The sequence below is a fragment of the Heterodontus francisci genome, chromosome 18, assembly GCF_036365525.1.
Source record: "Heterodontus francisci isolate sHetFra1 chromosome 18, sHetFra1.hap1, whole genome shotgun sequence".
Classification (NCBI taxonomy): domain Eukaryota; kingdom Metazoa; phylum Chordata; class Chondrichthyes; order Heterodontiformes; family Heterodontidae; genus Heterodontus; species Heterodontus francisci.
Genome location: NC_090388.1, coordinates 1,523,787 through 1,539,364, shown reverse-complemented (window position 1 = coordinate 1,539,364; position 15,578 = coordinate 1,523,787). Strand labels below are relative to the sequence as shown.

Below are 15,578 nucleotides of genomic sequence, written 5' to 3'. Positions count from 1 at the left end.
TGTTTATTTAATTTCATCTTAGTTTTTCAGTTTGCTTACCCACTTTTTTTTTCATGTTTGCACTTGCTGCTGTTCAATTTTCAGTCCGTTAACACCCTCTCTGTACTAATGCTTTGCCTTTTAACACACCATTAACATATTGTTTGCCTTTGCTCCATGACCTTCTGGTCATCTGTTCTCTGTGACCTTGTTTTATCAACACCTCTTTTGTTATCTCTTGCCCCACCCCTGCTTTACTTGCTTATAACCTTTGACATTTCTAATATTTGTCAGTTCTGAAGAAGGGTCAGTGAACTGAAACGTCAACTCTGCTTCTCTCTCCACAGATGCTGCCAGACCTGCTGAGAATTTCCAGCATTTCTTGTTTTTATTTCAGATTTCCAGCATCCGCAGTATTTTGTTGTTATTTTAGTGGAAAATCTCTTGTCTTGGGATCTTCTTACACTTTTTGTTCCTTTTTCTTTGCAGAATTCTCAGTTGATTATCCCTGATCTGTGACCTAACTCCATAAAACACACCTTTGCCTCATATCCATTCATACCTCCAGTTAACAGTTCCAGCATTCATCAGTATTGCTTTCATTTCATAATTCTTTATGTAGCCGTGTGGATGGACACTAGCAAGGCAGCATTTATTACCCATCCCTTGTTACCCCAGGGGCATTTAGAGTTAACCACAGAATGTGGAACTGCAGTCATATGTAGGCCACAGGGGGTCGGGGCTGGGGGGGGGGGGGGGGGCAGGTTCCTTCCCTCGAAAGGCATTAGTGAATCATTGGGTTTTTTGCAGCAATCTGAGAGCTTCCGTGGTCCCTGCTGAGTATATTCATGCTGAGATCAATAGACTTCTGGGCACTAAAGGAATTGAAGGATATGTGGATAGTGCGGGAAAGTGGTGTTGAGGTCGAAGATCTCGTGAGCTGTAGAATGGTGGAGCAGGCTCGAGGGGCCGAATGGCCTACTCCTATTTCTTAGGTTCCTGATGGCAGCCTAGAAACAACCAGCTTCACTGAATTCAGTTTCACAATTGGCCTTTCTCTTTTTTTTCTTTCTCTGCCTCCTCTCCCTCTCTCTCTCCCTAGCTCCGTCCTCTCCCTTGCTCCCTCCCTCCTCTCCCTCTCTCCTCTCCCTCGCTCTCTCCTCTCCTTCCTGTTGCACGTTCCATCCCTCGCTCCCTCCTTTTGTCTCTCTCTCGGATGGTGCCTGCATTATTTCATTAAAGAGTATTACAAATGAGGAAAGTATTACAGCGGCAGAAAGGACATTTGAGGACTCGTCTACTGAGGTAGTATGGGCCGAGGTTAGAAACAGGAGAGGAGAGGTCACCCTGTTGGGAGTTTTCTATAGACCTCCGAATAGTTCCAGAGATGTAGAGGAAAGGATAGCGAAGATGATTCTCGACAGGAGTGAGAGTAACAGGGTAGTGGTTATGGAGGACTTTAACTTTCCAAATATTGACTGGAAATACTATAGTTCGAGTACTTTAGATGGGTCTGTTTTTGTCCAGTGTGTGCAGGAGGGTTTTCTGACACAGTATGTGGACAGGCCAACCAGGGGCGATGCCACATTGGATTTGGTACTGGGTAATGAACCCGGCCAGGTGTTCGATTTAGATGTAGGTGAGCACTTTGGTGATAGTGATCACAATTCGGTTAGGTTTACCTTAGCGATGGGCAGGGACAGGTATATACCGCAGGGCAAGAATTATAGCTGGGGGAAAGGAAATTATGACGCGATTAGGCAAGATTTAGGATGTGTAGGATGGGGAAGGAAACTGCAGGGGATGGGCACAAACGAAATGTGGAGCTTATTCAAGGAGCAGCTAATGCGTGTCCTTGATAAGTATGTACCTGTCAGGCAGGGAGGAATTTGTCGAGCGAGGGAGCCGTGGTTTACTCAAGAAGTTGAAGCGCTTGTCAAGAGGAAGAGGGCGGCTTATGTTAGGATGAGACGTGAAGGCTCAGTTAGGGCGCTTGAGAGTTACAAGCTGGCCAGGAAGGATCTAAAGGGAGAGCTAAGAAGAGCAAGGAGAGGACACGAGAAGTCATTGGCGGATAGGATCAAAGAAAACCCTAAGGCTTTCTATAGGTATATCAGGAATAAAAGAATGATAAGAGTTAGAACAGGGCCAATCAAGGATAGTAGTGGGAAGTTGTGTGCGGAATCAGAGGAGATAGGGGAAGCGTTAAATGAATATTTTTCGTCAGTATTTACAGTAGAGAAAGAAAATGTTGCCGAGGAGATTACTGAGATACAGCCTACTAGGCTAGATGGGATTGAGATTCACAAGGAGGAGGTGTTAGCAATTTTGGAAAGAGTGAAAATAGATAAGTCCCCTGGGCCAGATGGGATTTATCCTAGGATTCTCTGGGAAGCCAGGGAGGAGATTGCAGAGCCGTTGTTGTTGATCTTTATGTCGTCATTGTCGACAGGAGTAGTGCCGGAAGACTGGAGGATAGCAAATGTTGTCCCCTTGTTCAAGAAGGGGAGTAGAGACAGCCCTGGTAATTATAGACCTGTGAGCCTTACTTCGGTTGTGGGTAAAATGTTGGAAAAGGTTATAAGAGATAGGATTTATAAGCATCTTGAAAAGAATAAGTTCATTTGCGATAGTCAGCACGGTTTTGTGAAAGGTAGGTCGTGCCTCACAAACCTTATTGAGTTTTTCGAGAAGGTGACCAAACAGGTGGATGAGGGTAAAGCCGTGGATGTGGTGTATATGGATTTCAGTAAGGCGTTTGATAAGGTTCCCCACGGTAGGCTATTGCAGAAAATACGGAAGTATGGGGTTGAAGGTGATTTAGAGCTTTGGATCAGAAATTGGCTAGCTGAAAGAAGACAGAGGGTGGTGGTTGATGGCAAATGTTCATCCTGGAGTTTAGTTACTAGTGGTGTACCGCAAGGTTCTGTTTTGGGGCCACTGCTGTTTGTCATTTTTATAAATGACCTGGATGAGGGTGTAGAAGGGTGGGTTAGTAAATTTGCGGATGACACGAAGGTCGGTGGAGTTGTGGATAGTGTCGAAGGGTGTTGTAGGGTACAGAGGGACATAGATAGGCTGCAGAGCTGGGCTGAGAGATGGCAAATGGAGTTTAATGCGGAGAAGTGTGAGGTGATTCACTTTGGAAGGAGTAACAGCAATGCAGAGTACTGGGCTAATGGGAAGATTCTTGGTAGTGTAGATGAGCAGAGAGATCTTGGTGTCCAGGTACATAAATCCCTGAAAGTTGCTACCCAGGTTAATAGGGCTGTAAAGAAGGCATATGGTGTGTTAGCTTTTATTAGTAGGGGGATCGAGTTTCGGAGCCACGAGGTCATGATGCAGCTGTACAAAACTCTGGTGAGGCCGCACCTTGAGTATTGCGTGCAGTTCTGGTCACCGCATTATAGGAAGGATGTGGAAGCTTTGGAAAGGGTGCAGAGGAGATTTACTAGGATGTTGCCTGGTATGGAAGGAAGGTCTTACGAGGAAAGGCTGAGGGACTTGGGGTTGTTTTCGTTAGAGAGAAGGAGGAGGAGAGGTGACTTAATAGAGACATACAAGATAATCAGAGGGTCAGATAGGGTGGATAGTGAGAGTCTTTTTCCTCGGATGATGATGGCAAACACGAGGGGACATAGCTTTAAGTTGAGGGGTGAAAGATATAGGACAGATGTCAGAGGTAGTTTCTTTACGCAGAGAGTAGTAGGGGCGTGGAACGCCCTGCCTGCAACAGTAGTAGACTCGCCAACTTTAAGGGCATTTGAGTGGTCATTGGATAGACATATGGATGAAAATGGAATAGTGTAGGTCAGATGGTCGGCGTAACATCGAGGGCCGAAGGGCCTGTACTGCACTGTAATGTTCTAATTCTAAAAAAAAAGGTACTGCTGACTTGACCAGTTTGCATTTCAGGGAATACCTGACTTTCATTTTCAGAATTAAGGCTAAGAAGTAATTCTCACAGAAACCTGTTGACCTGTAGCTTGATGTGTCATTTAAAATATTGCTGAATCACAATATTGTTTTTATATTGTCAGCCTCATTAACATTTGAAATCTGAAGAGGCAACATTTTATATTTATGCTGCTGCTGGTAATGGGAAATCCCAGATCCACATCCCAGGAATCCACAAGTTGCTGATATCCAAGTGCACACGGCTCCAGCAGGGGATTGTTACCAATGTGTTGCTTGTCAAAGCAACTGCACGTTTGTGAATTCTCTCCTCTGCCGTCCTTCAATAAATGGCAAAGTGAAAACACTGCAGGTGATGGAAAGCTGAAACTGTAAGAGAAGGTTGTGGAAATCTGTGGAGAGAGGAGAGAAAAGGGTTAACCCTCTGTGTGGAGTCCCAACCCAATGCAACACCTAAATGTTAACTCTTCACACAAACTGTGGTGGAAATCTGGAACTGACCATCCCTGCTCTCCCCGCCCCGCCCCAAAAAAAGCTGCTGGGGTGGGGGAGGGGTGCGCGGGAGGTGGTGGTCACTGGAAAAGTTTCAAGAGTTGAGAGCAATAGTTTTTGTTGGGGAAGGGTATTGCGGAATATGGAGTAAAGGCGGATGAATGGAGCTGAGGTACAGATCAGCTGTGATCTAATTGAATAGCTGGACCTGCTTGAGGGGCCTCCCCAGATGCTGTGACCAGACAACCTTTCTGTTTCTAATGTCCTTTTCTTTTGACTATCACGTCACCTTATTTTGATTGAATTTGACTCATTTATACCTGTTTTAGAAACAAAGGTGGGGGGAGGGGGAAGATTTTTAGTAATGTTTCAAGCTGCGTTCTATGATAATGTCAAGTTTACTGTTTTCGTTGCACTGTAGTTCTCTCTAAACATTCTAGATTGACAGTGTGTATTTTTCTCTCTCCTTGCAGGTTGCTACAGCAAGAACTTTGGACCTAAAGGATTTGGATTTGGTCAAGGTGCCAGTGGCCTTATACACACACAGTAACGACCCCTCCCCTTCCAAAGCTCAGGAATGAATTATCCTGCAGTACACAGTATCAAGTATCAGGCCCTTCAGATACCTGATGTTCCAGTAGTTGGGAGATTATAACATAACCAGATGAATACAGCAGAGGTGGTTGCCAGGCAATTCCAAAGCGCAGTTTATTCTAAACCTCTTCTACGTTACTCGCTGCCAGTGAAACAATTGTATTTCCATAGAACCGACAACACACTGTTGTATATGAACACACTTTGAAGCAATAAAGTTTTTTCTTCCATTGATTTATGCTGCATTATTGACCTAATTGTTGCAAATTTCTTTATTATATTCTGCTATCTAACCAGAATTATTTTAGCTATTTAGGAACATAAAGGTCATTCAGTCTCTGGAGCCTGTCCAGCTATTCCATTAGATCATGGCTAATCTGGATCTTCGCTTCATTTTACACAACTTGGCTCAATATCCTTGAATATCCTGATGTTTCAAAAATCTGTTACTCAGTTTTGAAATTTCCAACACCCATTGCTAAAATTTTAATGTCGATCCCTTTTGAAAGGTGACGGGAAGGAAACCTTTACAGAGGTACACAAATGGATTTGAAAAAGTTAAGCAAGGGTACTAGTTCAAATTAAACCTCAAGACAAAGGGACATCAATAAATCCTGAAATGAGAGTGACAGTGAAGGAACGGTGATATAGTTCCAAGTCAGGATGGTGTGCGACTTGGAGGGGAAGGTGCAGGTGGTGGTGTTCCCATACATCTGCTGCCCTTGTCCTTCTAGGTGGTAGAGGTCACGGGTTTGGAAGGTGCTGTCAAAGGAGCTTTGGTGAGTTGCTGCAGTGCATCTCCAGTGCAATCACATCCTTCCGAGAGCGTGGTGCCCAGAACTGTACACAGTACTCCAGCAGCAACCTAATTAGTGTTTTATACAGCTCCAGCATAACCTCCTGCTCTTATATTCTATGCCTCGGCTAATAAAGGCAAGAATCCCATATGCCTTCCTAACCACCTTATCTACCTGTGCTGCTGCCTTCAGTGATCTATGGACAAGTGCACCAAGGTCCCTCTGACCCTCTGTACTTCCTAGGGTCCTACCATCCATTGTATATTCCCTTGCCTTTTAGTCCTCCCAAAATGTACCACCTCACACTTCTCAGGATTAAATTCCATTTGCCTCTGCTCCGCCCATCTTACCAGCCCATCTATAATCGTCCTGTAATCTAAGGCTTTCCTTCTCACTATTTACAACACCACCAATTTTTGTGTCATCTGCGAACTTACTGATCATACCTCCTGAATTTACGTCTAAATCATTAATGTACACTACAAACAGCAAGGGTCCCAGCACCGATCCCTGGGGTACACCACTGGTAACAGGCTTCCACTTGCAAAAACAACCCTCGACCATCACCCTCTGCCTCCTGCCACTAAACCAATTTTGGATCGAATTTGCCGAATTGCCCTGGATCCCATGGGCTCTTACCTTCTTAACCAATCTCCCATGCGGGACCTTATCAAAAGCCTTACTGAAGTCCATGTAGACTACATCAATTGCTTTACCCTCATCTGCACATTTCGTCCCCGTCTCAAAAAATTCAATCAAGTTAGTTAGACATGTTTTCCCCTTGACAATCCCTGATTAATCCCTGCCTCTCCAAGTGGAGATTAATCCTGTCCCTCAGAATTTTTTTCCAATAGTTTCCCTACCACTGATGTTAGCCTTACCGGCCTGTAATTACCTGTTTTATCCCTGCTACTTGTCTTGAATAATGGTACCACATTCACTGTCCTCCAATCCTCTGTTACCTCTCCTGTGGCCAGAGAGGATTTGAAAATTTGTGTCAGAGCCCCTGCTATCTCCTCCCTTGCCTCACGTAATAGCCTGGAATACATCTCATCTGGGCCTGGGGATTTATCCACTTTTAAGCCCGCTAAATCCGCTCAAACTTCCTCCCTTTCAATGTTAATATGTTCAAGTATATCACAGTCCCCCTCCCTGATCTCTACACCTACATCGTCCTTCTCCATAGTGAACACAGATGAAAAGTAATCGTTTAAAACCTCACCAATGCCCTCCAGCTCCACACACAGATTGCCACTTTGGTCCCCAATGGTGATGAGCTGTCTCACTTCAATGCAGACGGGGTTAATGAATTTTAGTGCTTCGCAGACATGTGTATTTTAATGCAGGAGATGGTATTTGTCATATGACTGTCCTCCATCTACTGGAAGGCAAAAATGTATCAGTCGTCTTAAATTCTGATTTTTTAAATAACTCTTCAGTATATTTTTGTAATTTAAATTGTTGCACTACTTGTGAGTGTGACAGTCTATAAACCTTTGCAGTATCCAGTGCCTTCAGCCGTTTTCTGATATCATGTGGAGTGAATCAGATTGGCTGAAGTTTGGCATCTGTGATGCTGGAGACCTCAGGAGGAGGCCAAGATGGATCATCAACTCAGCATTTCTGGCAGAAGATGGTTACAAATGCTTCAGCCTTATCTTTTGCACTGAAATGCTAGGGCCCACATCATTGAGGATAGGGACATTTGTGGAGCCTCCTCTGGTTAGTTTTTTTTAAAATTGTCCACCATTCATGACTGGATGTGACAGGACTGTAGAGCCTAGATCTGAATTTGTTGGTTGTGGGATTGCTTAGCTCTATCACAGGCTGCTTCCGCTGTTTAGCATGCAAGTAGTCCTGTGTTGTAGCGTCATCAGGTTGGCATCTCATTTTGAGGTATGCCTCGTACTGCTCCTGGCATACTGCCTGCACTCTTCATTGAACCAGGGTTGATCCCCAGCTTGATGGCAATGGTAGAGTGAGGAATATGCCGGGTCATGAGATTACGGGTTGTGATTGAGTACAATTCTGCTGCTGCTGATGGCCCACAGTGCCTCAGGGATGCCCAGTTTGAGTTGCTAGATCTGTTCGAAATCTATCCCATTTAACACAGCGGTAGTGCCACACAACACGATGGAGGATGTCTGTCCTCAGGGTGAAGACGGGACTTCGTCTTCACAAGGACCTACCAATACTGTTCTGGACAGATGAATCTGCGACAGATAGATTGGTGAGGGCAAGGTCAAGCATGTTTTTCCTTTTTGTTGGTTTTCTCTCCACTTGCTGCAGGCCCAGTCTGGCAGATATGTCCTTCAGAACTTGGCCAGCACTGGAGCTACCGAGTCACTCTTGGTGATGAACATTGAAGTCCCCCACCCAGAGTACAATCTGTGCCCTTGACACCCTCAGTGCATCTTCCAAGCAGTGTTTAACATGGAGAAGCACTGCTTCATCAGTGGAGGGAGGGTGGTAGGTGGTAATGAGCAGGAGGTTTCCTTGCCCATGTTTGACCTGATGCCACGAGACTTCATGGGGTCTCGAGTCAATGTTGAGAACTCCCAAGGCCACTCTTTCACGCCGCCCCCCCCCAATGTGTACCACTGAGTCACCTCCCATTGGCAGGACGGACCTAGGGATGGTGATGTTGGGAGTATGGGAGATTGGCTGTAATATATGCTGAGTATGACTATGTCAGACTGTTGCTTGACAAGTCATAGTCATTTACAGTGTAGAGGAGGCCATTTAACCTATTGACTTCATACCATCTCTCCGCAGAGCAATTCAGTCAGTCCCACTCTCCCTCCCTGTCGCCCGGCAAATTTATTTCCTTCAAATGCCAAACCCATTTCCTTTTGACATCATTGTTTCCACTTCTATCACCCGCTGCATAAAAAACTTCTTCCTTCATATTCCTCCTGCATCTTTTGCCCAAAACCTTCAATCTGTGTTCCCTAGTCCTTGTACCATTACTTAATAAGAACAGTTTTCCTTTTCTAACTTACCAGGCCTGTCATAATCTTGAACCCCTCTATCAAATCCCCCCTCCATCTCCTTTGCTCCAGGGAGAACAACCCCAGCTTTTCCAACCTAACCTTGTAACTAAAACTCTCCATCCCTGGATCCATTCTGGTAAACCTCCTCCGCACCCTCTCAAGGACCCTCACATCCTTCCTGAAGTGTGGTGACCAGAACTGGACACAATACTCCAGTTGGAGTGTAACCAGAGCTTTATAAAGATTCAGCATAACTTGCCTGCTTTTGTACTCAATATCTCTATTTATGAAGTCCAAGATACCATCTGCTTTGCAAACCACTCTCTCAATATGTCCTGTCACCTTTGAAGAATGACGCACACACACCCCCAGGTCCCTCTGTTCCTGCACACTCTTTAGTGCATCACCAAAATGCATCAGCAAAATGCATCACCACGCACTTTTCTGTATTAAATTCCATCTGCTACTGGTCTGCTCATTCTGCTAGCCCAACTATGTCCTGTTGCAGGCAGTTCGCATCATCCTCACTGTTTGCCACTCCTTCAAATTTGGTATCATTGGCAAATTTTGAAATTCTACTCTATTCCAAGATCCAAATCATTTAGAGATAGCAAAAAAAGCAGTGGTCCCAGCACTGATCCGTGGGGAACACACTGTGCACTATCTTCCAGTCTGAAAAGACAAACATTTACCACAACTCACTGTTTTCTGTCCTTAAACCATTTAAAAAAAATATTTAATTGGACACTGACCCTCCTATTCAATGAGGATTGAGGTTCATTTTTGGTAATCAGCCTTTTTTTTTATCCATTTATGGGATGTGGGCGTCGCTGGCCAGGCCAACATTTATTGCCCATTCCTAATTGCCCTTGAGAAGGTGGTGGTGAGTTGCCTTCTTGAACCGCTGCAGTCCATGTGGGGTAGGTGCACCCACAGTGCTGTTAGGAAGGGAGTTCCAGGACTTTGACCCAGCGACAGTGAAGGAACGGCGATATAGTTCCAAGTCAGGATGGTGTGTGACTTGGAGGGGAACTTGCAGGTGGTGGTGGTGTTCCCATGTATTTGTTGCCCTTGTCCTTCTAGTTGGTAGAGGTCTTGGGTTGGAAGGTGCTGTCTAAGGAGCCTTGGTGCATTGCTGCAGTGCATCTTGTAGATGGTACACACTGCTGCCACTGTGCGTTGGTGGTGGAGGGAGTGAATGGTTGTAGATGGGGTGCCAATCAAGCAGGCTGCTTTGTCCTGGATGGTGTCGAGCTTCTTGAGTGTTGTTGGAGCTGCACCCATCCAGGCAAGTGGAGAGTATTCCATCACACTCCTGACTTGTGCCTTGTAGATGGCGGACAGGCTTTGGGGAGTCAGGAGGTGAGTTACTCGCCACAGGATTCCTAGCCTCTGACCTGCTCTTGTAGCCACGGTATTTATATGGCTACTCCAGTTCAGTTTCTGGTCAATGGTAACCCCTAGAATGTTGATAGAGGGGGATTCAGCGATGGTAATGCCATTGAATGTCAAGGGGAGATGGTTAGATTCTCTTTTGTTGGAGATGGTCATTGCCTGGCACTTGTGTGGCGCAAATGTTACTTGCCACTTATCAGCCCAAGCCTGGATATTGTCCAGGTCTTGCTGCATTTCTACGCGGACTGCTTCAGTATCTGAGGAGTCACGAATGGTGCTGAACATTGTGCAATCATCAGCGAACATCCCCACTTCTGACCTTATGATTGAAGGAAGGTCATTGATGAAGCAGCTGAAGATGATTGGGCCTAGGACACTACCCTGATGAACTCCGGCAGTGATGTCCTGGAGCTCAGGTGATTGACCTCCAACAATCACAATCCTTTGCGCTAGGTATGATTCCAGCCAGTGGAGGGTTTTCCCCCTGATTCCCATTGACCTCAGTTTTGCTAGGGCTCCTTGATGCCATACTCAGTCAAATGCTCCCTTGATGTCAAGGGCAGTCACTCTCACCTCACCTCTTGAGTTCAGCTCTTTTGTCCATGTTTGAACCAAGGCTGTAATGAGGTCAGGAGCTGAGTGGCCCTGGCGGAACCTAAACTGAGCGTCACTGAGCAGGTTATTGCGAAGCAAGTGCCGCTTGATAGCACTGTCGATGACACCTTCCATCACTTTACTGATGATTGAGAGTAGACTGATGGGGCGGCAATTGGCCGGGTTGGACTTGTCGTGCTTTTTGTGTACAGGACATACCTGGGCAATTTTCCACATTGCAGGGTAGATGCCAGTGTTGTCGCTGTACTGGAACAGCTTGGCTAGGGGTGCGGCGAGTTCCGGAGCACAGGTCTTCAATGCTATTGCATGAACATTGTCAGGGCCCATAGCTTTTGCAGTATCCAGTGCCTTCAGTCGTTTCTTGATATTACGCGGAGTGAATCGAAATGGCTGAAGTCTGGCATCTGTGATGCTGGGGACTTCAGGAGGAGGCCGAGATGGATCATCAACTCGGCACTTCTGGCTGAAGATTGTTGCAAATGCTTCAGCCTTATCTTTTGCACTGATGTGCTGGGCTCCCTCATCATTGAGGATGGGGATATTTGTGGAGCCACCTACTCCAGTTAGTTGTTTAATTGTCCACCACCATTCAGGGCTGGATGTGGCAGGACTGCAGAGCTTAGATCTGATCTGTTGGTTATGGGATCGCTTAGCTCTGTCTATCGCATGCTGCTTATGCAGTTTGGCACGCAGATAGTCTTGTGTTGTAGCTTCACCAGGCTGACACCTCATTTTGAGGTTGCTCCTGGCATACCCTCCTGCACTCTTCATTGAACCAGGGTTGGTCTCCTGGCTTGATGGTAATGGTAGAGTGGGGGATATGCCGGGCCATGAGGTTACAGATTGTGGCTGAGTACAATTCTGCTGCTGCTGGTGGCCCACAGCGCCTCATGGATGCCCTGTTCTGTTCGAAAACTATCCCATTTAGCACGGTGGTCGTGCCACACAATACGATGGAGGGTATCCTCAATGTGAAGGTGGGACTTCGTCTCCACAAAGACTGTGCGGTGGTCACCCCTACCACTACTGCCACGGACAGAAGCATCTGCAGCAGGCAGATTGGTGAGACAAGGTCAAGTATGTTTTTCCTTCATATTGGTTCCCCCACCACCTGCCGCAGACCCAGTCTAGCAGCTATGTCCTTTAGGATTTGGCCAGCTCAGTCAGTAGTGGTGCTACTGAGCCACTCTTTGTGATGGACATTGAAGTCCCCCACCCAGAGTACATTTTGTGCCCTTGCCACCCTCAGTGCTTCCTCCAAGTGGTGTTCAACATGGTGGAGTACTGAGTCATCAGCTGAGGGAGGGCGGTAGGTGGTAATCAGTAGGAGGTTACCTTGCCCATGTTTGATCTGATGCCATGAGACTTCATGGGGTCAGGAGTCGATGTTGAGGACTCCCAGGGCAACTCCCTCCCTACTGTATACCACTGTGCCACCACCTCTGCTGGGTCTGTCCTGCCGGTGGGACAGGACATACCCGGGGATGGTGGTGGCAGTGTCTGGGACATTGTCTCTAAGGTATGATTCCATGAGTATGACTATGTCAGGCTGTTGCTTGACTAGTCTGTGGGACAGCTCTCCCAACTTTGGCACAAGCCCCCAGATGTTAGTAAGGAGGACTTTGCAGGGTCGACAGGACTGGGTTTGCCATTGTCGTTTCCGGTGCCTAGGTCGATACCGGGTGGTCCATCCGGTTTCATTCCTTTTTATTGACTTCGTAGCGGTTAGGTACAACTAAGTGGCTTGCTAGGCCATTTCGAGGGCATGTAAGAGTTAATCGCATTGCTGTGGGTCTGGAGTCACACGTAGGCCAGACCAGGTAAGGACAACAGATTTCCTTCCCTGAAGGATATTAGTGAACCAGATGGGTTTTTACAACAATCGACAAATGGTTTCATGTCCATCATTAGACTAGCTTTTAATTCCAGATTTATTAATTAAATTCAAATTCCACCTTCTGCTGTGGTGAGATTCAAACCCATGTCCCCAGAGAAATACCCTGGGTTTCTGGGTTACTAGTCCAGTGATAATACCACTACGCCACCGCCTACTCTTTTATGTGGTACTTCATCAAATACTTTCTTAAAATCTATATAGACAGCATCAACTGCATTCCCTTCACCAACCTTCGTTGTTAATTCATCAAAAAATTCAATTAGATTAGTCAAGCATGATCTGCCTTTTACAAATGCATGTTGGCTCTCCTTCATTAACTCAAACCTTTCCCAGTGTCTGTTTTTTCCCTGATTATTGTTTCTAAAACCTTACCCACCACTGATGTTAAATTAACTGGCCTGTAGTTGCTAGGACTGTCCTTACACCCTGAATAAGGATGTCACATTTATCACTCTCCAATCCTCTATTACCTCCCCTATATCCAGGGAAGATTGGATGATTATGACAAGCCCTTCCACTATCTCCACCCCCACTTCCTTTAGCAACCTGGGATGCAAGGCATCCAGATCAGGTGACTTATCTACTCTAAGCATTGCCAGCCTTTTCAGTACCTCCTCCCTCTCAGTTTTTACCCTTTCTAGTGCCTCTTCTCTCTCTGCTTCTGCTGTTATTTTGTCAGATTCCTCGTCCTTAGTAAACACTGATACTAAGTATGATAGACTGGCCCTGTGCCTCTCAGCATACATTATCTTCTTTGTACCCAATAGGCCCCAGTCCACCTGTCAGACAGCTCTCCCAATTTTAGCACAAGCCCCCAGGTGTTGGTGAGGATGACTTTGCCAGGTCACCTGGGCAGAGTATGCCTTTTGCCATTTCCAGTGCCTAGGTCGATGACAGGTGGTCTGTCCAGTTTTATTCTGTAGCGGTTTGATACAACTGAGTGGCTTGCTAGGCCATTTCAGAGGGCAGTTAAGAGTCAACCACATTGCTGTGGGTCTGGAGTCACATGTCGGCCAGGTAAGGATGGCAGATTTCCTTCCCTAATCGACATTAGTGAACCAATAGATTTTAAACAACAATCCAGTAGTTTCATAGTCACCATTACTGAGACTAGCTTTTTATTCCAGATTAAATTAAAATTTTCTCCAGCTGCCATGGTGGGATTTGAACTCATGTCTTTACAGCATTAGTGCAGGCCTTTGGATTACTAGTCCAGTAACATGACCAGTGTGCTACTGTTTCCATTTATTTTATAAAGCTTGATCAATACACTCGAGTCAACCCTTGGCTCAGCTCTTTGAGCCTGTCTCAGTCGCTAAGGTGTTTTATACTGGCAATCAATCTGCTGGTGCTTTTCTTGTCCAAACCTTCAAGATACCCCAGTGTGAGGCAGATACAGTCATTCTAAATGAGGCCCAAATATTTTGTTATTTTGCAGAAAAAGTAACTTTTGAAAGCACCTTATAATTTTGCAAAGAACAGTAGTAAGTCTGAGGATTGGGAGCGTTTTAGAAACCAGCAAAGGGCCACCAAAAAGTTGATAAGGGAAAAGAGAGTAAACTATCCAGGAATATTAAAACAGATTGTACGAACTTATACATGTATATAAAAAGGAAGAGAGTGGCTAAAGTAAAAGTTGGTTCCATAGAAACAGAGACAGGAGAAATGATCATGGGGAATGAGAAAATGGCAGACATTGAATAAATATTTTGTGTCTGCCTTCGCAGTAGAAGACACAAGTTACAGACAAGAAATAGACAGTAACCTAGGGGTTAGTACAAGTGAAGAAATTAATGGAAAAAGTACAGGAGAAACACAAGGGACTAAAATTCTGACAAATCCCCGAACCTGATGAACTGCATCCCAGGGTTCTAAAAGAGATCGATGCAGAGATGGCGGATGCACTGGCTCTGATGTTCCAAAATTCCCTGGATTCTGGAACGATCCCAGCAGATTGGAAGTTAGCAAATGTAACATCGCTATTCAAGAAAGGAGAGAGAGAGAAAACTTGGAACTACAGGCCAGTTAGCCTGACATCAGTCATTGGGAAAATGCTGGAATCTGTTATTAAGGAAATCTTAACAATGCACTTAGAAAATTCATAGTATGATCAGACAAAGTCAACATGGTTTTATGAAAGGGAAATTCTATTTGAAAAATTATTAGTTTTTTTGAGGATGTAATTAGTAGGGTAAATAAAGGGGGACCAGTAGATGTAGTGTACTTGGATTTCCAAAAGGCATTCGATAAGGTGTCACACAATGTTAATAGGCAAGATAAGGGTTCATGGAGTTGGGGGTGATATATTAGCATAGATAGAGGATTGGTTAAAGGACAGGAAGCAGAGAATAGGGATAAAAGGGGCATTTTTAAGTTGGTAAGCTGTGACGAGAGAAGTGCCGCAAGTGCCTCAGCTATTTACACTCTATATTAACGGCTTAGGCAAAGAGACAGAGAGTAATGTATCTAAATTTGCTGACGATACAAAGCTAGATGGGAATGTAAGCTGTGAGAAGGACAGAGAGGCTGCTGAGAAATATAGACAGGTTAAGTGAGTGGATAACAAGATGGCAGATGGAGTATAATGTGGGGAAGTGTGAAGTTGTTCACTTTAGTCGTACGGATAGAAAAGCAGAATATTTTCTAAAAGGTGTGAAACTTGTAAATGTTGACATTCAGAGGGATTTGGGTGTCCTTGTACAAGGAATGCAGCAAGTTAACATGCAGGTACAACAAGCAATCCGGAAGGCAAAAGGCATGTTGGCCTTTATTGCAAGGGGATTGGAGTACAAGAAAAAAGTCTTGCTACAATTGTGTGGGGCTTATTGGGAACACACTTGGAATATTGTCTGCAATCTTGGTCTCCACATTTAAGGAAGGAATTACTTGCATTGGAGGCAG

The 15,578-nt window shown here is 45.3% G+C and overlaps 2 protein-coding genes across 6 annotated transcripts in view; one reads left to right on the top strand and one right to left on the bottom strand.

Annotated features, from left to right (window-relative positions):
• Positions 1-5,189, top strand: part of LOC137379376 (cysteine and glycine-rich protein 2-like) — a 52,876-nt gene extending 47,687 nt beyond the window's left edge. For all 3 annotated transcript variants that reach the window (XM_068050093.1, XM_068050094.1, XM_068050095.1), the window contains one exon: positions 4,860-5,189. In XM_068050093.1, coding sequence (XP_067906194.1) covers positions 4,860-4,936 — 77 coding nt within the window. In that variant the 3' untranslated portion in view covers positions 4,937-5,189. The remainder of the gene's footprint in view (positions 1-4,859) is intronic.
• The window catches only part of zdhhc17 (zinc finger DHHC-type palmitoyltransferase 17), a 257,851-nt gene that overhangs the window by 26,554 nt on the left and 215,719 nt on the right, over positions 1-15,578 (bottom strand). Inside the window, exons 17-18 of one of the 3 annotated variants that reach the window (XR_010976801.1) lie at positions 7,000-7,158; positions 3,791-4,286 (exon numbers count right to left, since the gene is read on the bottom strand). The exons of 1 other annotated variant lie outside the window; for it this stretch is intronic. Coding sequence is in view for 1 of the 2 variants with exons in the window: in XM_068050092.1 (XP_067906193.1) it covers positions 4,217-4,286 (70 nt within the window). In the remaining variant the exon portion in view is untranslated. Of the gene's footprint in view, positions 1-3,790; positions 4,287-6,999; positions 7,159-15,578 lie in introns of those variants that run through there. One more of the 3 variants, XM_068050092.1, reaches the window with a different exon arrangement.